Source organism: Microtus oregoni, unplaced genomic scaffold (genome assembly GCF_018167655.1).
Source record: "Microtus oregoni isolate MIOR12 unplaced genomic scaffold, Mior012 000006F_ref0000085, whole genome shotgun sequence".
In the NCBI taxonomy this organism is placed as follows: Eukaryota; Metazoa; Chordata; class Mammalia; order Rodentia; family Cricetidae; genus Microtus; species Microtus oregoni.
Genome location: NW_024543065.1, coordinates 37,854,709 through 37,875,914, shown reverse-complemented (window position 1 = coordinate 37,875,914; position 21,206 = coordinate 37,854,709). Strand labels below are relative to the sequence as shown.

Genomic DNA, 21,206 nt, shown 5'->3' with positions numbered 1-21,206 from the left:
GTTTTGGGGTGCTGGAGCATCCCATATTTTAGGGCCCTGCAGCTGAGGTGGACTCGTTCTGCCTTGGCCAGGAGAGCTAGTATGTGTGTGAGGGAGGTGGAGGGGCGAGGAGAGGCTGAGTTGCCTGGTCCATTTGGAACAAAGGGTTAACCCTAACCCCTCCTGCTTCTTCGGGAGAGGAGGGGCTCCTCACTCCTGGTCCCTAAGCTCTGTTTGGGGTGAACGCATACTTAGTTATTTTTTGTCTTTCTTCTTTCTTTCTTTCTTTTCTTTTCTTTTTTCTTTCTTTCTTTCTTTCTTTTTTTTTTGGTTTTGGTGGTTGGCTTTCTGGGGGGCTGGAAGTATAGCTTGCTACAGAAGGGCTTCCTGAAACCTCCACTGGCTGGTGTCGCGCTCAACCTGGCAGCGCCCTGAGGTCGCTGGGTGTGTGCTGCCACTGGGGTTTGGGAAGCATTTTCTGCTTTTTTTTTTTTTTTGTATAACCAGAGCTTTATTTTTTTTTAATTTATTTATTTATTAAGGATTTCTGCCTCCTCCCCGCAACCGCTTCCCATTTCCCTCCCCCTCCCCCGATCAAGTCCCCCTCCCTCATCAGCTCGAAGAGCAATCAGGGTTCCCTGACCTGTGGGAAGCCCAAGGACCGCCCACCTCCATCCAGGTCTAGTAAGGTGAGCATCCAAACTGCCTAGGCTCCCCCAAAGCCAGTACGTGCAGTAGGATCAAAAACCCACTGCGATTGTTCTTGAGTTCTCAGTATTCCTCATTGTCCGCTATGTTCAGCTAGTCCGGATTTATCCCATGTTTTTTCAGACCTAGGCCAGCTGGCCTTGGTGAGTTCCCGATAGAACATCCCCATTTTCTGCTTTTTAAGCGGTTCGCCGGTGGTCGGAGCCCCCGCTAAGCGTTCTGGCGCCCTCTGGAGACCGATCATGTGCTGATCGGGTTACACACCCGGTGCTCCAGTGAACTCCCCAGGAAATGGCGATGAAGTGATGGAGGACAGGGCCCTGGTGAAGCGCCCCCTGTGGGAAGAGACTCACGTCTGCGAGAAGTGTGTTGAATTCTTCAGTTTCTCTGAGCTCATGGAACACAAGAAAACTTGCACTAAAAATCCTCCTGTCCTCATCATGAATGACAGTAAGAGGCCAGTGTCTTCAGAGGACTTCCCCAGAGCTGTCCTGAGCCACCAGCTGGACAGCCCAAGCAATAAGGACAGTCACCAGGACAACAGCGGCAACTCAGGGAACTCGAAGTAAAAGCTGGGTACCAATTCCACCCTGTACTTAAAGACAGAGACCTACATCCCAGGACATAAGCTATTTACTCAAAGGCAAAGTGGCCAACACCAATGTGACTCTGCTGGTTCTCTGTGGTACCAAGGTGGCAGTGAATCAGAGGGATGTGGAAGCCCCTGCAGTACCCGTGCCAGCTTCCCACAGCACCCAATGGTCCTGGAGCAGATTCTGTGTCTGCAGCAGCAGCAGCAGCTCCAGCGGATCCCACTCACTGAACAAATCCGAGTCCAGGTGAACTTGTGGGCTACACATGCTCTCCACATCAGAGTGGGCGGGTGTGGACACTATGAAGTTCTTAAGCAACCATGTGCCTCAGCAGGTGTCTGCTGCTGTGGCCCTGCTCAGCTAGAAATCCTCAAACCCGGCTCTGTCTCTAAATTCCTTGAAACAAGCCAAACAAACTAACCCATGTCAGTGTCTCCCCTACACCCAGCACTTGTCCTCGGGGTTTACGTCCTTCACTTTGAAGCCTAATGGGACTTGGATTCTCCCCAACTTTCTGTCTGGCCTCCTAAGCGCCCTGCTACCTCAGACCCCGGACTCTGTGCTTCTTCAGAGTCCCTTCTCTACTGTGGCACTCAACCCATTCAAGAAAGGAAAAGTGGAGCTCCCAAACATCTCTGCATCTGCATTGGCTGTCACAGGTCAAGGACAAAGCCCTCAAAGTTGAAGTTCCTGGCACCTTTGTGTGACCCTCCAGCGTGTCCTCAGGCGTGGCGCCTTTGCTAGCAGCACAGTCATGCCTAAAGCTGAGCAACACTGCTGTACACGTTGTGGAAAGACGTGTACACCTTCAGCGCCCTTCAGATCCATGAGCTGAAGCACACAGGCAAAGAGCCTTTTGTTTGCAACATCTGTGGGAGAGCCTTCACCACTAAGGCAACCTGAAGGTACACTACATGACGCATGGGGCCAATAATAACTCTGTCCGCCCGGGGAAGGAAGCTGGCCAGAGAGAACACCGTGCCTGTGCTATGCGCGGAGGGAAAGAGGGTGCCTGAGATATTTCCCAAGGAACTCCTGTCCCCTCGAGGTGAGTGTGAACCCTACCATGTGGAACCAGTATATCTGATGAAGACCAGTAAGATCTCTGTGATCCAAAGTGCAGGCATCCCCACTGTGCTGGTGTCCTTGGGGGCCAGCTTTCTGGTGAGCAAGACCACACAACTTCCAAGTTCGAAGACTCACAGTCGTCTGTGGGCAGGAACGTGGAGACACCTGCTGTTTCTAATGGTGTGTCTGTAAGTCCCTGTCACTGGCCTTCATCTTTGGAGGCCCCATCCCTGAGCCCTCCAAACCTTGACCCCTCCCCAGAAGAGGGTCAAGACAGCCAGCCAAAATCTTGACCACTCCCCCAGTCTATTTAAACTGCTCCCCAGAAAGTCCCCTTGTGGTCTCCCCGCCCCCATCCCCTATGCGATGGCCGCTTCCCGGTTTCCCCTTGGGGCCATCATGGGAGCTCTTAAGGTCATGGGAGCCCTTACCCATTGAGAGAAGTAGATGGTGGCAGGCTGGTAGGAGGCAAGAGCAGGCAAGAGGAGGGATGGTATGATGTAGAATGTACTTCTGTATATGTGTTGCTTTTATTGATTAATAAATAAAGCTGTTTCTGCCAATGGCTGAGCAGAGTAAAGCCAGGAGGGAAATCCGAACACAGAGAAAGATAGCAGGCATAGTCGAGAAGACACCATGTAGTCACTGAAGGAGAAACATTATGTTTCACTATTGTTTAATTTAGGGCCTCAGAACTTTCTCACCTTTTTTGAGAGCATATGTCGGAGAACCTGAAGTTCATGAGTCCAGTTTGACTGGCTGGTCAGCCAGGTCCAGAGACACTCCTGTCTCCACCTCTGCTTCACTGTTATTACAAGCACATGATGCATTCATTGCAGCAATGTCGTTACAAGTGCACACTGCTTTACTGTACTGTTACTACAAGTGTATGTTGCTTTACTGCGCTGTTATTACAAGTGCATGCTTTACTGTTATTGCAACGGCATGATGCTTTACTGCACTACCTGCTCAGGTTAGGTGCTAGAGATCACACTCGAGTCTTAAGGCTTCCTCAGTAAACATTTTAGCAACTGAGCCATCTTTGCAGACCTGGGACCAATTAATCTTATAACTGAAATTGTGTATATGCTGACCAGTATTTCCTCTCACTCTTCAGTACCTGGGGTTTTTCACACTTTATTAGGATTCTAGAAATTAAGCTTTCGCAGATTGTGCATGTCGGTGAAAATTTCTCTGTGTCTGGTTCGTATTAATTCACGCAATGCCCATCAGTTTCATCTCTATCATTACAGACAGGACTTTTATCTAAAGTTAGATAAAATACTCAACTGCTTGTTATGAAAGTTTGCAGTTGTGCTCTTCTCAAAGTCCTGCAGACTAATAGACCTATCTCATAAAAATGCTGACAACTACATTCAAGGTTTTAATTTTTAACATACTCCAATGCCTTTAATGGAAGGGAGAAATGGAGAAAGTAGAGATAGACTGTATCTGGAGCCTCAGCCAAATGTCCTTGCTCATGGACAAGGGTCTCCAGGATTCTCCTTGTGTGCTGAAAACTTCATGATTGAACATCTAAATCCCAGAAGGGTACTCTGCTCTGTTGTGAGCTGCTGTCAAAATTAAAGCTTAGTGAACTACATAGAAATGTTTTTATAAGCCATCCTGCTGACATTGCTTCTCTTGGAATGTTAGAATTTAGAATGCAAACAAAATTACAATCAGTATGACTATTGCAAGTTGACCATAAGGGAAAAGATTAATGATTGGTGAAAATGAGCAGGGACCTCCAACATACACACTGTGAGCTCTTCCACGTTCTGCCCCATCTCTTCCCTCATTCACCTTTCATTCTACACAAGACAGGAGGGGATGCTCCTTCCAGTGCACAAAACTCAAGATGCAAGTGAACTGCAGCAGCCAGGTCTGTCCTACATCCAATTTCAGCCCATAGGAAAGACAGTAAATATTCCATTAAGCTCTTAACTTAAACTCAAAACTGTCAATCTCAACTGTGGCAAATATGTGTTTTCAGTGACAATTTATAAGAACAATATTTTTTGTCTCCCATGCAAAAAACAAACAAACAAACAAACAAACAAAAAACAAAAAAAAACACCATGGGAGACTTTCAATTCAGTTTACATTTGACCATAAAGAAATGCTGGGGTTCAAACAGTAACTTACAATCTGGCCTTTACAATCACATTAATTTGCAAGCTGAATCTGTTTTTCTCTGCATAGTCACATCCTACAGTTTCTGATATTTCTCTATCTGTTAATTTTTGCCATGTACTAAAATTTCAAAAGCTCTTCCACACCCTTCTACACAAATATTAGCACACATGTTTTTTCTTATGACCTATCTAAATATCATTCTACTGTATTAAGTTTAAAATAAACTTAGTGAAATACTAAGCCCCTTCCTTTGCACCTAAGACCCTTCCTCAAAACTTTTCTTTCTCTTTTGCTGTGTGTTTTCTGCATGTACACCATGTACCTTTGCCCATTGCACATCATCACTCTCCTGCATGCAACTGACTACCCAACATTAACTTTCACATAGCCTTAAACTTTGTGAGCCAAACCCCAAAACTATGATAACAAACTTATATTATAGCCACCTCAGATAGATGTCATTTTGCCTGAATTTTTCATTTGTGATGACTCTCAAATCGTTTCTCTGCTATCATGGAGTTTGTATATCTCCCAGGTTGTCTGTGTTGCTTTAAAATGGTAAATTAGTTTTGGAATTTACAAACATCCATCTTTCAAAGAGGTTTTCCTAACATTTCCCTTGCTGTTTAGTTGCTATGGACTAGCAAGAGAAGCACATTATTCTGCTACCATGTTCTGTGACTATTTTTTCTCCATCTCTGAAAATAGTGCTTCAAAAGACTTTAATTCTATAATTACAGTCTATATTATTTTGAAAAAATATATGAATCAGAACTTCCTTTGCCTGAAATATGTAAATTTTTACCCTATAGATTTTTATTAATTTTTCATAATTTCATTGGTTTTACTGTTCCCTTTTCTCACTCAAACTCTTCCCATGATCGCACTGCTCTTTCTCAAATTTATGGCTTTTTCTTGAAATATTTTTCTTGAAATATGTATGTGCAACATAAACACACACTACTCAGTTGATATAATGTTACCTGTATATATTTGATTTCCAAGCTGATGACTTGATATTTACCTTAGTTAGGGTTTACTATTGCTATGAGGAAACACCATGACCATGGAAACTCTTATAAAGAAAATATTTAATTGAGAGGGCTCTCTTACGATTTATAGGTTCAATCCATCATGGTGGGGACCACAGCAGCATGCGGGCAGGCATGGTGCCGGAGAAATAGCCAAATGTCCTACATCTTGCAGGCAACAGGAAGTCAACTGACTGTCTCTCTGAGTGATGCTTGAAAAAATACCTCAAAGCCCGCCCCATAGTGACACATGAACAACAGAAGGTGTGGCTCAGATTAAAGGTGTACCCTCCTGTTGTTGGAGACAGCTCATTCTATTGATCACCTAGACCCGATATAACCACACAGAAACAATATTAATTAAAACACTGCTTGGCATATTGGCTTATGCATATCTCTTACATCTTAAATTAACCCATTTCTATTATTTTATATTTTACCATGAAGGTCATGGTTTACCAGCAAGGTTCCAGCATTTGTCTCCTGTGGTGGCTACATGGTGTCTTACCGACTCCACCTACTTTCTCCTAGCATTCAGTTTAGTATTTCTGCCTAGCTCTATAGACCTATCACAGGCCAAAGCAACTTCTTTACTCATTAACCAATGAAAGCAACATATATACAAAAGGATTTCCCACATCATCTCCCCTTTTCTGTCTAAATAAAAAAAGAATGTTTTAACTTTATCATAGTAAAATTATATATTACAAAACAGGCATCAAGGAAGAATTACAGTTACAATATTTATATCTATTTTTATCTTTTATTGTAACTAATAAAAACCTGTAACTATATCTATTCTTCAACTCCTTCAAAGACTCCAGAAAGATATAATATTACCCAAGTAAATAGGAAGTACATTGTAAGCAATTTCCACAACTCTAGAATTGACAGAGATATTTCACTGCCTGGATAGTCACCCAAAGTTCTTCTGTATCATTGTAGCATACATCTTTAGATTACAGGCCCATAGTATCTGGCAGACTTTTCCATGAAGGAGGATCAGCCTCCTGGCTACAAATTGGCATGCCAACTGTGCCAGCTAAATCCATATAAAGCCTGAGAGAGTTTGGAAAGGAATTATAGAAACAAACAAACAAAACAAAAAAACAAGCAAACAAAGTTTAGCTGATTTTTTTTTCCGGATGGTCTCTGTTTGCTGCAGGTACACAGGGATGCTGTGGCTCCTTTAAGAGAGGTCTTCTTGATTATGTATTAGCAGTAAAAACACCACGAGGACATCTGAGGTTTTGAAATGGCAGCTTCCTGGTTTGAGCTCATTGCAGGAACAGCTCTAGCTCCTTTAGGAGGCAGAGTACTTCAGTGGGATCTATGAGTAGCAGGTTACAAATCGCTTAATGGTGACACAGACCCACTGCGACCTTGAAGCTGGGGCAATGTTCATGGCTCTCAGAGGCAGTGAACATGCCTCCACCATGTTGGACTTGGCAGAACCAACAGACAGTGCTTTCAGAGTTGGTCCTAGCCATGCCTGCTTAGCATTTAAAAGAAAAACAGTGCTTCTGGTCAAAAACTAATTATAAATATGCCTGTAATAAAATTCAGATGAAAAATACCTCTAAATGAGTCACAGTGTTGGATATATGTGTATGGGCTTTGGAAAGAGAAGAAAAAAGTATAGAGAGTTATCAAAAGAAGTAAATAATTCTAAGAAAAAAGTCCTTAAAGAGAAAAAGAGAATACAGACAGATATAGATTAAAGGAGCAAAGACAAATAAGCCACCTAAATATAGAATATACACAGAGAGTCTAGATTATGTATACTATTGTGTTTTCTTTGATTTTTTTTTTACTGTGAATGAGCTAAATACAGAAACATTTCATTTTACAGGCTGCTTGGCTAAACCAACATATATACATTAGGTATCTTGACTTCAAAATTTGGCTCTAAGGATGTGTTGCTTTGGAAAAGAAGTTCTGCTTTTATTTCCACATAGGATGAAAACCTGTAAATTCCTTCCACACTATTGTGGTTTGATTGAACAAGATTCTCCAAAAGGGTCTCCATAAAACCCCCCAAATACTTTGCCCAACAAAAAGCAGGAAACAGTTTGGAGAGAACTATGCCCAAATTTGCAAATATTGTTTACAAATGTTTATTACTTTTAAAGGGGAATATGCTATAGAGACGAACACTTTGCATTGGTATGAATCTTGGTTTATTGATATAAAAATTTAAGGTCAATTTTATATGTATATTTCTGCTCTTTATTAAGGTATAGCTTTTTGTGCTGCTCATTTAAAAATGTAATGTATAATTCAGAAATACAGTTTAATAAATAGTCACTTATAATAGTCAAGCTTGTAGTCATGTAAGTAAGGTTTTCTAGATTTACAGAGATATATTTCAGATAGATAATTATTCTTCAAACTTTTCAAAGATCTTCATAATATGGCATTTAAAATGTTTTAAGAACTTAGGACTTTTTATGATAATGAGACACGTCTGCTCCTGGCAGCACCCATCAATTCCTGGAGAATGTTGAGCACAGAAGATATTCCACTTGGAGCTTGTTTTCTTCTTGGCAAAACTGATCTTTGGGCAAAGAAATGCCCATGCCTTAATCACTGATGAAAATGCATGGTGCCCAGACAGTACAAGGAGAATGCAAGAAAATAGACTGTTAAACCTTGCCAAGACAGGGTAAGAGAGTTTTGAAAATTTTCCTGCCTCTGAAAATGGTCTGTCAAGTTACTCTGGACCTTAGCCAAAGTTGATTGCTCCAACACTGCAAATGATACTTTGAGTGATTGCTCAGGTATCCAGTTGTCTCTGTCATTTATTGCACATTTTGGAAGATGCTTGATTGCAGCCTATTTCTTCAAGTAATATTATTTCCCTTCTCAGGTCTTTGATGGGGTTGAAGACTAGATAGTTGTAATTACTTTCCTATCCTGACTTGTCCAAGCTCTTTCTAATATAAGACTTAGACTCCTTAGGATAGGATAATCATTGAAACATTTATTATATATTTCTTGTCTGATATTGTTTATGCTATTTGTAATTCTAATTTTTATACTTGATATTTGTTCTTACTGTATATAGTCTTATATTAGGCTTTGAACCCTCTTATTTAGACAAAAGTGGGAAGTGCTGTGGGAACTCCTTCAGCCAATAGCCTTTAAGATACCATCCACTTGGGCCTGGTCTCTTATACTATAAATGCAGCCATAAAGCTAGTGTGCACACACCTTCTCTCTCTCTCTCTCTCTCTCTCTCTCTCTCTCTCTCTCTCTGTGTGTGTGTGTGTGTGTGTGTGTGTCTGTCTGTCTGTCTGTCTCTGTCTCTCTCTGTCTCTTTCTCCTGATGCTGCTGGATTTGGTTCCTGTTCCCTGTTCATGCAGAGGACTGTGATCTGTAAGTCTACCCCTGAATAAAGAACCATTTTTTTATACTCAATTCTGAGCTTATGTGGGATTACCTTATAATGCCCATGATCACCCTCCCACCTCAAAGCCTGTGTCATCCAGCCTCCTCCAATAAGACCACACTTCCTTCTACAAGATCACACCTCCTAGTAGTGGCACTCCCTATGAGCTTATGGGGTGAAATACATCAAACTACCATACTATTTTATAACCAATGTGGGTGGTATTTCCTGGGGAAGACCATTCCTCTTTATTTCAGAATTTCTTAGCAATCTTAGTTCTTTGTCTAAGTTTTGGTTCTATAATATTTTCACCTTTTATGTTGCCCTGTCTACTGAAGTTGTCTTTGCTAAGGTCTTGGTTAGGCAGCCACATTGATGGGACTTCTTGAGTGTAGATTTCTTGACATTTCTAGGAGGCAAAAATCTCGCAGCAGATTTCCTGACTCTTACAATCTTTTTGCCCTAATCTTCCATAATGATCCTTGAGTCTTAAATGTAGGAATTGTGTCATCGATGCATCAATTATGAGTGGAAACCAAATCATTTCTTTTTGTCTTCATTTTGGCTATGGTTATCTGTAATGGTCCCTTTCTGTTGCAAAGAAAAGGTTCTTTGATGAAGTGTGAGAGCAACACTCACTTGTATGTAGAATGGCATTAGAAATTATGCTGGCTTATTAAATTTGTGATAATAGGTTCTCCTCTTAGACCCATCCTCAGTCACCTGACTAGGTTTCCAGAATGCTTATTTAAATCTTATAAAGAATAAAATTATGCCAAGTTATGTCTATTGTAAAACAATGTAGCTGAGGGTTGTTATTGAAAATATATTTGTAGGTAGTCCAGACTGTTTTCTAATTCACAATTCCATCTTAGTCTCAGATGTTCTTATGATGTGGGAGGGTCATCTGTCTATGTGTTACTTTTATTAGTTAATAAAGAAACTGCCTTGGCTTTTTGATAGGGCAGGATTTAGGGAGGTGGAGTAGACAGAACAGAATTCTGGGAGGAAGAAAGCAGAGTCAGAGAGACGCTATGCAGCCAGCCGCCAGGTCAGACATGCTGAATCTTTCCAGGTAAGCCAACACCTTGTGGTGCTACACAGATTATTATAAATGGGTTAATCAAGATGTGACAGTTAGCCAGTAAGAGGCTAGAGCTAATGGGCCAAGCAGTGTTTAAATGAATACAGTTTCCGTGTTATTATTTAGGGTGTACAGCTAACTATGCGGGAGTCGGGCAGGATGAAAAGCAGGCCTGCTCGCCTCTCAACTACATTCTTAGATTAAAACTGCTACCACACAAATACTAAATGATCTCCAAAATTAGTGGATAATTTCAGGTTTAACACTTAATCCTCATCCCACTGAGCCCACAAGAACAGTCATTTTTGTGTTTCCAGCACAAAACATGTCTGATGTCTTTCACAGAGTCAACACTTTGTTCACTATTATGGTCAAGGCAGCCATGTTGTTTCTTTCCTTCGGATTTTTAATATTTCTTCATTTCACCCTTTTCCTTCTTTTCTGTCTCTCTGTCCTTGGTATCTTTCACTATCATCTTGCTCCATCTCCTTTCTCCAGAGCTCATGCCTTCCTGTCTGTGTCGCACATATACAGATCACCCTACAAACCCTCCTGATTTTTCTTTATAGTTCTTGATATGATTGATAACATTCATAAATACTTTAAAGTTTTCAAAATTGTACACACTTTGTTGAAAGTCACTGAAAGGTATTTCCAACTGTTAGCATTCTGTTCTTTTTCTTTGAACTATGCTTTATTATTCACTTTCTTCCTTAAAATAGAAACTAGTCAAGTGTTTACTGAGATGAGAAATCAAAAATTCATAGATTTTGAAAATACAAACTCTAAAAAATAATTGAATGGTAAGTGTGCAGTTCACTAATAGATCCCAGAAAGACTTAAGAATTCTCTATGCCTGGACACACATAAGTCTACCTCCAAGGATCATGGAGAAACAAGACCCTCTTTAAAATTTGTGATAGTCTCTTAAAACAATCTAGCAAGAAACTTGTAACTGTTTTTTTTTAACTATCACCTGGGAAGAAAGTTAACTCTGAGAAACATTATTGTTCAGATCTGTGCACCCATTACTACTAAAGTTGAAATGATAATTTCAGGTCAGAGGGGAAGAAAGGTCACAGAATCACAGCCCCATATTTCAGGCATTGTCTTCTTTTCTACACATTTCTCCTAGTCATAGAGACAAAAAGAATGGATGGTTTTTTCAATTGTCATGTGAGAAGCAAAGTGTTGATGGGAAAACTGTGCATGGCATCTGGGTAGGTGATCTTATGAGGAAAAAAAAAGATCTATAGACTGAACCTGTTTGTATGGCATAACATCATAGGACACAGAAGGGGACCTGGAAATTGAGTTCAAGACACAAGAAACAATGTGATCTTAGACTCATGCTTGATACTTGCTTCTCTAGACCAAAGAAATTGTCAGTCACAGTGGTGGGTGTTGCTTTATCTAAGTCTAAATGAAACTACATTTCCAAAATGTTTACATGTATAATTTGTGTGCTTGCTCTGATCCTGAATTCTAAGTTCCCTAGGTTGATGCTATGGTTTCCCCATGCATTGCATAAAAGGTGGAAAGTATCTAGAGGAAGCTTGTTTTGGGGCAGCAATACATGCAAAGGGAAACTGCTTGAGTAAACAGTTTTCTCTAACTTTTGACACACAATGAAGGTAATGAGAAAGGAATTTTCTTTACCTCAGCATCATTGCCTTTCATTATAATTATGTTGTTTCCCTTCTAGAAAGCTTGAAAAGAAATCTTTAAGAAAGGAGTTAGCATGGTTATAATATACTTCTTACACCAGCACTAAGCTACTTTCACTTGTTTAAAAACATCCTCCTTGTAGAAAATATGTCCTCATCTATTGTGGTTGTCTGATAGAGGAGACTGGTGTGAATGTGGAGAGCCATCTGGAGTTCTCTTCCTCAAGTTCACCTAATCCTGTTGTAAGTCATATATATTATATGTCATGAAAATCAGAGATTTTCAATTTAAATGAACAAATGGTCTGCCAACACATCTGTGAATATGATAACCCTTGTTCATAATGTTATTCACCTATCTTGCTTCATTGAAAATGGTCTTATTAACTCAGGTATCAATAAGTACATAAGCATATCATCAGATCAATAATAATGTTTATATCTCACTTTATGACTGTATGTCTTCTTTTTTAAGTTATGACAAAGTATGTGATGACTGACAGATTCTTATCATAGATTTTTGGGTATTGCTATGCAAACTAGTTTTTTTCTTTGAAAACACTATCAAATCATTCTATTAAGTGATATCCAGTCTATAAATTAGCACAAATAAATTATTACATATCAGTCCTAGGACAGAGCCATCTTTATACAGATGTTCATTGTTTACCTTGGTTCATGTTTCAGAAATATTATGTTGTTCTCATTGAATTAAAACACATGGGTGTTCATTAACAGTGGCTACCACCTTATGTAATAAATATCTATACACACAAGGATACTTCTTACTATCAAATATGTAAAATCATGCCTGTTGCAAGATCATATGAATGTGTAAGTACAAAAATGCAGGGTTGATGCTTGAGCAATCCATGTACTGCTTTACAGGGAGGATGCTGACTTACTGTACTCTCTGTCCATCCTCAAATACTTTCAAGTCCCCATTTTCCCACTTATCAAGCATGCGCTCTCAAAGGCTTATCCCAGATAGTTAATACACTTTCTTTAAATAATACTTTATACACATCAGTTATTACTATAAAATAATAATACACTAGGATGATTTGGTAGCTTTCAAAGGAAGGAAAAGAGAGAAGACTTCCTTCTTACAAAACCTGTCTCATCAGAATAACTTTTTAAATATCAATTTTTCTAAGTGGGTCTATACACTAAGCAAATATATTTAGTGACTACTCTTGTCTGATTCCTATGCCACTAATGATCAATGTAATTAAAAGAAAGTCTTGTAGTGGGAATCGCTCTGGAATAAGCACCTGGACACCGATGAGAGTGGGAGAGAGCAGATGTCACCAGGGAAACAAAGCCATAATAATGCCAGCAAGACTTTGGTCTTGGGTTCAGTTTGCATTATCAAACCACAAGTTGGGGAAGACAAGCAATTGAGATTTTACAGAAGCCTACATGGCACTCAGGAGGATGTTAACGGCAATGGCATGTTGTTCTGGCTATTTCTCCAGGTCACTCTGTTCCAGGTAGCAAGTGAAGTAATTCTTGGCACATAGGCAGTACAAATAGAGGTGTTTTAAGTAAATTAATCAGAAAATATTCAATAATTGGGTTTTTTTACCTTATTCTATTTCAGCCCATCTTCCACAATCACTGCCTCAAAAAACAAAACAAAACAACAAAACACATGTTGCCTTCCTTTTAAATGTAAAAATGATTCTTGTTACTCCAGTTTAACAGTTGAATATATACATACGTGCACACACATACACACACACTCATACACACACGAATTGCAATGAAATTGAATCTTAGAAATACTACTTTTCTATATTTATGACTCATACTTTTACCTACATACTCCATCCTTGCACGTCACCTAATATTACCACCTTTTAGAGTTCTAAATTTACAAATAAAATTAGAGTCATTGCTGCCTTCTAGACCATGAACAGAGAGCATGAAAAGGTCATTACAATGTACTGTCTTGCAGTGGAAACTTGTACATTATAAATGCCTCCTACACTAGTGGATGATCTCTTAAAAGCCTCTTAGTAAAATAAGGTTGAAGAAAATATTCACAAAGGATTAACTGAGGATGGAGAATGTTGAACTCACTTGATATATGAAACCTACACCTCATCTTCCTGCACAGAATCCTTGGGCTCAGACCGCAAGAATCAATGCCATGGCAGTCACAGATGTGTCTATTGGAGTGATCTTCTTATCACAGACTAACATTGGAATTTTGGGAAATTCCTATCTCCTCTGCCACTATCTGTTGTTTAACTTCAGGGGATGCAGGCTAAAGACCACAGACTATATCTTGATGCACTTGATTACAGCAAACACCTTAAGTCTGCTGTGTAAAGGTGTGCCCCAGGCAATGGCAGCTTTTGGTTTGAAAGACTTCCTCTGGGATAGCGGGTGTAAACTACTTTTCTATCTCCACAGGGTGGGGAGGACAGTGTCCATCAGCACCACCTACTTTCTGAGTGTCTTTCAGGCTATTGTCATCAGCCGTATGGACTCCACTTGGGCAAAGTGTAAATTGCAAGCTCCCAGGTACACTGGTTCTTCCACATGTGTGACCAGGATCCTGTCCCTTCTTGCAAACATTGCTTTTCCTTTGCACACGACTGGAAAATTTAACAATATAAACATCACTAGTCCAAAAGACCTTGAATACCATTCAGATATTCCAGAGCCACAAAAACCATTCTGCTCTTGGTGAGCACATTTGTCTGCTTTTACACAGTTTCCTGCCTCTTAGATATTCATTTAACTCTGGTTTATCATCCCACATGGTTCATGCTAAATGCTGCCTCAATTGCCTCTGGGTGTTTCCCAACTGTGAGTCCCTTTCTGCTGGTGAGCAACAACTCCTGTGAACCTTCACTCTGTTTTCAAAGTGCAAGGAATAGAAAATACTAATCATAAGGTCAACACGTAAATTATTGGTTTCTGATCAATGTCAAGTTGTTATTCCATCACCTTTCATTCTCAATACACTGTTGAAACTATCACACCATAAAGCGAGGGTGACACGTGTGTGAACCTACGCACAAAAACTTGTGTACTGTGTTAAGTGTATATTTGCAAACCTCATTCTTTTTTGTGAACAAAGAATGCCTTTAGTTAAATTATTTGTCATGCTTAATAAGACAAAAATAAAATAACATATGAATCTTGACATTATCTTATTATTTTATTTAACTGGTTAAAATTGATTGGACATATGCTAATTTACTTTTTCTTAGCTACCTCTGTTGTATAAAGTTAATACAGTGAAACATGTTTTTTTTTCCTTTCATCCTCATGAACAATGTTCAGAAACCTAACAGTGTTGGACAATTAAATAATAAATACTTCTGTTCATGCAATAATGGGCATATTTGAGAAAATTTCCAAAGAGTAATCACTCATAACAATATAATAATGGTTAAAGTTTTGATATAATTTTTCCAGGAAATAATGAGGGGGATCAGCACTTATATTATTATCTTCTACTTTGCTGATTATGTCTGTGAAACTTATTTATGCAATAACACCTTTCCACATTTTTGTAAGTGGTGTGCATTTAGTACACAGCTCATTGGAATTTCCCTAATTGTGCCCATCTTTGTATGCAACTCTGATATCAGTGAGACAGAAGACTGTTATCCTCAGAGTTACTACCTCTGGTCTCAAACTCCAGGCCTCACATAGTGATTTACAACCAACTCTAATTCCACTTCTAGGGGATCTAATGCCTTCTTCTGTCTTCCTTTGGAATTCCAATTGATTCTCCTAGGCCATTCCCACAAGACTAAGCTCCATTTGCCCCTGTCTGGACATGCTCATCTAATTTCAGTGTCTTAACCCATTCATCAAGCCTTCTAAGTCCCAAAACATGAAATGCTTTAGCATCAACTGTTGAGAACCAGGTCTAAGGCTTTCTCAGAGAGTCCAATGAAAGGACAAAAGGAACCTAGTTCTGGGTCCTTTCCAAGGAGCAGATGTGGAAAGGTCTTGTTTGGGGTTTGGGGTCAGGGCCTCAAACGAGTTAAGTTTCAGTTCCTGTGAACTTGTTTTTATTCCGGGAAAATTTGAAGTTATCAGACACAAGGCTGCTGTGCTTTCCAATGGTCTTAGATGACACCAAATGGTCACAATCCACAGGTTGAGAACCACTGCTTTCTAGACTCACAAACAGAATATAACTAAGTTTCCTCATGGGAAGAAATAATGCAATGGGACCTCTATAGTTCACTGCCAGTCCTTCCCACGTCCAACCTCAGTATCTCCTGCTCCCTCCCAGTGACATATTGTCTTTCACCTATCAAGAGCTAGAAGACCATCATCTTCACTTCCAAAATTCTCTTCAGAGAGGAAGAAAATTTTACCCTTTCACCTGAGACAAACAATTCTCAGAAAGGTTCTCTGACTGCTCACACCTGCATGTCTGTTTGCTACTGCAAGTGAAAAGATAATTGAAGGTCTAAGGGGAGGTGAGGTCACAGAATCACAGACCCATTCATATACCAGGCACTGGATGCCTCTCTTTAGCTCACAGACTGTTTAGGGACTGTGGAACTGACAACAGGATCCCGGACAGGAAAACGATTGTGGTGAATTTATCCACCTGCTGTCTGAAACGAGGAGTCCATAAGTGAAAGTCTGTTTCAAGAGTCTTGGTAAGTGATCAGACCAGCAAATTGGACCTGGGATTGGACCAGGTAGATCACAAAGCCATATAAGAAATGAAGAGTACAAAGAAAAAGTTTAGGCAGCAAAGAGACATTGAGTCCTGATTACACAGATAACCTGCTTCTCCTTAAAAGAGTCCATAGCAACAGTTGTTTGGATTTAATCTGAGGTAATGAAAGTTTGTTTTAATTAATTAAAGGTGTTTGAAAATCAGTCTATTGCTCAGTCCACACCTCTAGATTCCTGGATTGGATGCTTGGCCTTTCTAAGACTATGCATTCTTTCAGTACATGTTCTCAAGTCCATGGGATGAAGCTCCCAGCTTTATTCAGTCATTTGTTGTTGTTGTTGTTGTTGTGTGTGTAGAGAGTTGGAACCTCATTTTTATCCCTGGGTGTTTTGGTGCATGTATGTCTGTGAACTGTGTGAGTGGAGTGCCCAAGAAAGGGAGAACAGGGATTAGATTCCCTGGAACTGGATTTACAGGTATGAACTACCATATAAGTGCTGATAAGAGAACTCAGGTACTCTGGAAGAACAGTGAGTCCTCTTAACTGCTAAGCCATATCTCCAGCCTTGATTTCAAATTTATTTATTTAGTGTGTCTTTTACATCATCTATCTTGATCCCAATCATTTCCCTGTCCCTTTGCATCCACCCTCCATTTTTGCACAAACTCCCAAATAAAAGAAAATTAAAGGGAAAATAAGATAAATTAAAAAGTAAAATAGGAAAGGGAAAAACTTAAAAATCTCATCAAAGATGTAGTTTGACATCATGAGTCACACCATGAACACTTTTTTTTTTTCAATTCTCTGCCAGTTTTCATTGCAAAAAAATCATTTGTCTGGGTTGAGGTTCTGGTTTGTACTCTTGCGCTCCTCCTGGATAGCCTGTTGCTGCCCTGTTTTGGGGAGATCCTGCAGCTTTGGGTCTGCAGGTCAGGTCCCTTCACTTGCTCCAATGAATTGTAGAGGAGGTGGATGATGGGGCAGCCGAAGTCATATTTTTGGTTCTGTGCTTGAGCAGCTGTGCTGCCTAGATAAAGTGCAGGGCAATATTTCCAGTGTGTTGCTACTGGTCAAAGTTCAGCTCCCTCACCATCTTAGCTCACTCCCTTCCTCTCTCATCTCTTTAGTTATGCCTCTGAGGGGACCTGAACCATTTTCTCTCTCTCTTTCTCTCATGAACCACCATATCTCTGCTCACACTAATAATGCCAATTTGGCTGGTAGTACAAAGTACCAATTAGGCCCGCATTTTCTTCTTGGAACTTGGGGTAGTTAACCCAGACCTGCTCATTGTGTCCTGCTGGGCTTCCCCATCACAAAGGGATCATTACAGTTTTCAGTCAAGCACTATGGCCCCAGGTGGGCTCGGGGTTTCAAGGTGCTCCCATACCTTGGTTGGCTGGGCATGCCTGCCCCTGTTGTATGGCACACAGGGCAAGAGGATTTTCTCTGGAGTCCAGTGGGATTTCCACATTTTTACTAGTATAACTTAATATCATAAATATGCCAGTTTTCAAGGCATATTATAACATCAGTTAGCAATGCTGCTTCAATGGGGAAAGGACTATTTATTTGCACTAATAGTTAGCACTTCAGTATTTCATTGTTTTGTTCCTTTTAGTAATACTTTATTAGTTCTTTGAGGATTTCATATATTGTTGATTATATTAACACCCTTTCTCATCTTCTCCCAGTTCCACCTCACTTCCTTTCCTTACCAACCCAACTTTGTATTCATTCTTGCCCCTCTTTCTTTCTCTCTTTCTACCTATCAAATCAAATTTGTGTTGTCCATATACTACTGGGTGTGTGGCTTGAAAAAAAAATACTGACTTTCACTCTCCCAGCAGCTGTTAGTTGCCAATAGCTCCTCAGTTAGAGTTGAAATTTCATGCCCAACTCCTCTCTCCATGCTAAAATTTTTCTGAGTTGAGCTCACACAGGTCTTGGGCATGTTATCACAGCTACAATGAGTTCATATGTGCAGCTTCTCTGCTGTGGACAGAAAATAATGTTCCATTATAATTATCCACTGTCTCTGGCTCGACAATTTTTCCACTCACTTTTCTGTGAGGTTTGACTCTTTTATAATCTATTCTTATATTGGTCCTATTTACCATAGTATTATGGCCTTGTGATTGCTTGAATTTTTTTGTGACAGAGTCATCATTCTGGCATTTTAAATATGAAAAATGTGAGTTTCTAGTAAATGCCCACACATGCACAAACACATCATGATTTAGACCCTGGAAATCCCATGTTGATGAACATGATCAAATATCTCAATGATCAATCTTAATTGGTATTAGTTTCTACAATAAATACTCACAAGCAAATGGATGCTTCTTACAGAAAAATACCACTGAAAGAATAATTAGAAGTTACAAAAGGTAAATTAAGTACATACCTTTTAAAAAAAAAGGGTCTCACTGAGTAGCTCAATAGGTTTGGCTGACCTGGATCTCAGTATGTAGATCAGGTTAGCCTCTAACTCACAGGGTTCCAACTTCCTTTGCCTTCTCAAGTTTGGAGTTAAAGATGTGCACCACCACACCATGCTTTTAAATACACAACATAATGAAGATCTCCAGTAAGCACTAATTTGAAGGCCTGTTGAATACAGGTACTCTGTTTGTTAATAGACAACCACTTCCTTGTCAGCACTTTATCCTTTACCAAGCTCGAATTCAGAAACACTTAACCACTCTGTATTCAACTATTTTCCTAATACTCTCACATGACATCCTAGTAGTGTTAACCTTCTAGAGTAAAAAGAGGAAAGTATCTTTTGTATTTCTCATAGCCGGAAATAATTCACTGCAAATACTTTATAAAATTATAGCATGTAAGTTATTAGCTGTTTATGGTATAGTTCTTTGTCTAACAGTGGGATCCTATGAAATTTTACACCTTCCACATTAACATGTCCATTGATATTGTCATTACTAGACTTGCTTATGCAGCTAATTTAAGGCAGAATGTTTCTTCCTAATATCCTGGCTCTTACCATCTTTCTACTCCCTCTTCCATTATATTCCCTAAGCCCCAGATGAAGGACATGCCTCTCCCAAGCATGAGCCCCTTATTGGTTGTCCAATGAAACTCAGCCCTAAAAACTTTATACACAAATAATAAAAAAGGTCTCAGAAGATTATTTTTATGTAATTGTATTTACAATAAGAATATATGTATGTGATAATAATAATCAAAGAGAAAGAAGCCATTAGTTGAGAGTGGGGAGGCAGGCTAAGTGCTGGAGGGCAGGAATGTAAGAGAGACTGAGGGAAAGGGGAAAGTGCTATAATTTTTATTTAAAACTAGTTAAAATAAGGCAAAATGATGTAGTGAACTGTAGTGTGTTAGCTGACAATAAGTCCAGAGGGACTAATCTCTACAGATGGAGAGTATTGAGATACAGTTGTGATGGAGGAGGGTCATGTGTCTTTTTGTTACTTTCATTGGTTAATAAAGAAACTGCCTTGGCTTTTTGATAGGGCAGGATTTAGATAGGCGGAGTAGACAGAACAGAATGCTGGGAAGAATGCAATGAGGCAGATGCCTTGGGCAGATGCCATGGAGCTCTGGTCCAAGACGGACGTAGGCTAGAATTCTTCCCGGTAAGCCACCACCTCATGGTGTTACACAGATTATTAGAAACGTGTTAATCAAAATGTAAGAGTTAGCTAATAAGAGGCTAGAACTAATGGGCCAGGCAGTGTTTAAAAGAATACAATTTGTGTGTTGTTATTTTGGGGCATAAGCTAGCCAGGTGGCTGGGAGCTGGGCGGCAGGAATGCAGCCCGCAGCTCCTTCTACACAGTTGGTATGTTATTCCTGGGCAGGAATGAAAATTAAAGCTTCTTGATTCATTATCCCCTACATATACTTGACCTACATATACTTACCTCATCTTCCCATACAGCTCAAGAATGTGTAACTTACAGGATGAGGGACGGAGACATGGCTGTAGGAATCATCTTCTTATTCCAAACTTTGGCTGGAGTTTCAGGCAATTCCTACCTTGTGTACAATTATCTCTTGCTTTACTTCAAGGAGCACCAACTAAAGGCCAAGGACTTGATTCTGATGCATTTAACTTTAGCCAACTTCTTAACACTCTTCTGTAAAGGAGTGCCCCAGACAATGGTGGTTTTTGGTGTGAAATGTTTCCCCAATGACTCCGGATACAAGCTACTTTTTTACTTTCACAGAGTTGGCAGAGGTGTATCATTTGGCAGTATCTGCCTATCAAGTGTATTCCAAGCCATCACCATCAGACCAAGGCATTCCAGTTGGCCAGGAATCAAAATTAAAACTCCTCAATTCATTATCCCCTACATATACTTGGCCTGGATCCTGTCCCTCCTGGTAAATATTGATATACTTGAGCACATGACTGGTAGTTTGTGCAATACAAACTTCACTCATCCACAGGATTCGATACACTATTCTTCTTTTCCTTGGGAGGAACCTGGTGAAATGCTCCATGTGATCTACATGACAGTTCCTGATGCTGTGTGCATGGTGCTCATGCTATGGGCCAGCAGTTCCATGGTTCTCATCCTGCATAGGCACAAACAGAGGATGCAGCGCATGCCCAGGACCAGGAGCTCCTCCAGATCCTCCCCTGAGATGAGAGCTACCCGAACTATCCTTCTCCTGGTGAGCACCTTTGTCTTCTTTTACACACTCTCCTCTCTCTTTACCATCTATTTAACATTTCTGCTTGATCCTGGTGTGTTGACTGTAAATGTCACTGGAATATTCTCCATGTGTTTTTCCTGTCTCAGCCCCTTTCTGCTCATAAGACATGGCTTCAGTTCATCCATGCCTTGCTGTACCTGGATAGAAAACAGAAAATCCTCCCTAACTTTATAA

General features: G+C 40.0%; 1 protein-coding gene and 1 pseudogene across 1 annotated transcript; both read left to right on the top strand.

The window, feature by feature from the left end:
* The first annotated feature begins 941 nt into the window (after positions 1-941).
* Positions 942-2,641, top strand: LOC121449776 (annotated as a pseudogene).
* Positions 2,642-20,288: 17,647 nt separating this feature from the next.
* Positions 20,289-21,206, top strand: LOC121449774 (vomeronasal type-1 receptor 4-like). The gene has a single exon (XM_041654455.1). It carries the CDS (start codon positions 20,289-20,291, stop codon positions 21,204-21,206), a length of 918 nt encoding a protein of 305 aa, XP_041510389.1.

Excerpts from the sequence above, each read along its gene's own strand:
- LOC121449774 (XM_041654455.1), top strand. The coding sequence starts at position 20,289 with ATGGCTGTAGGAATCATCTTCTTATTCCAAACTTTGGCTGGAGTTTCA.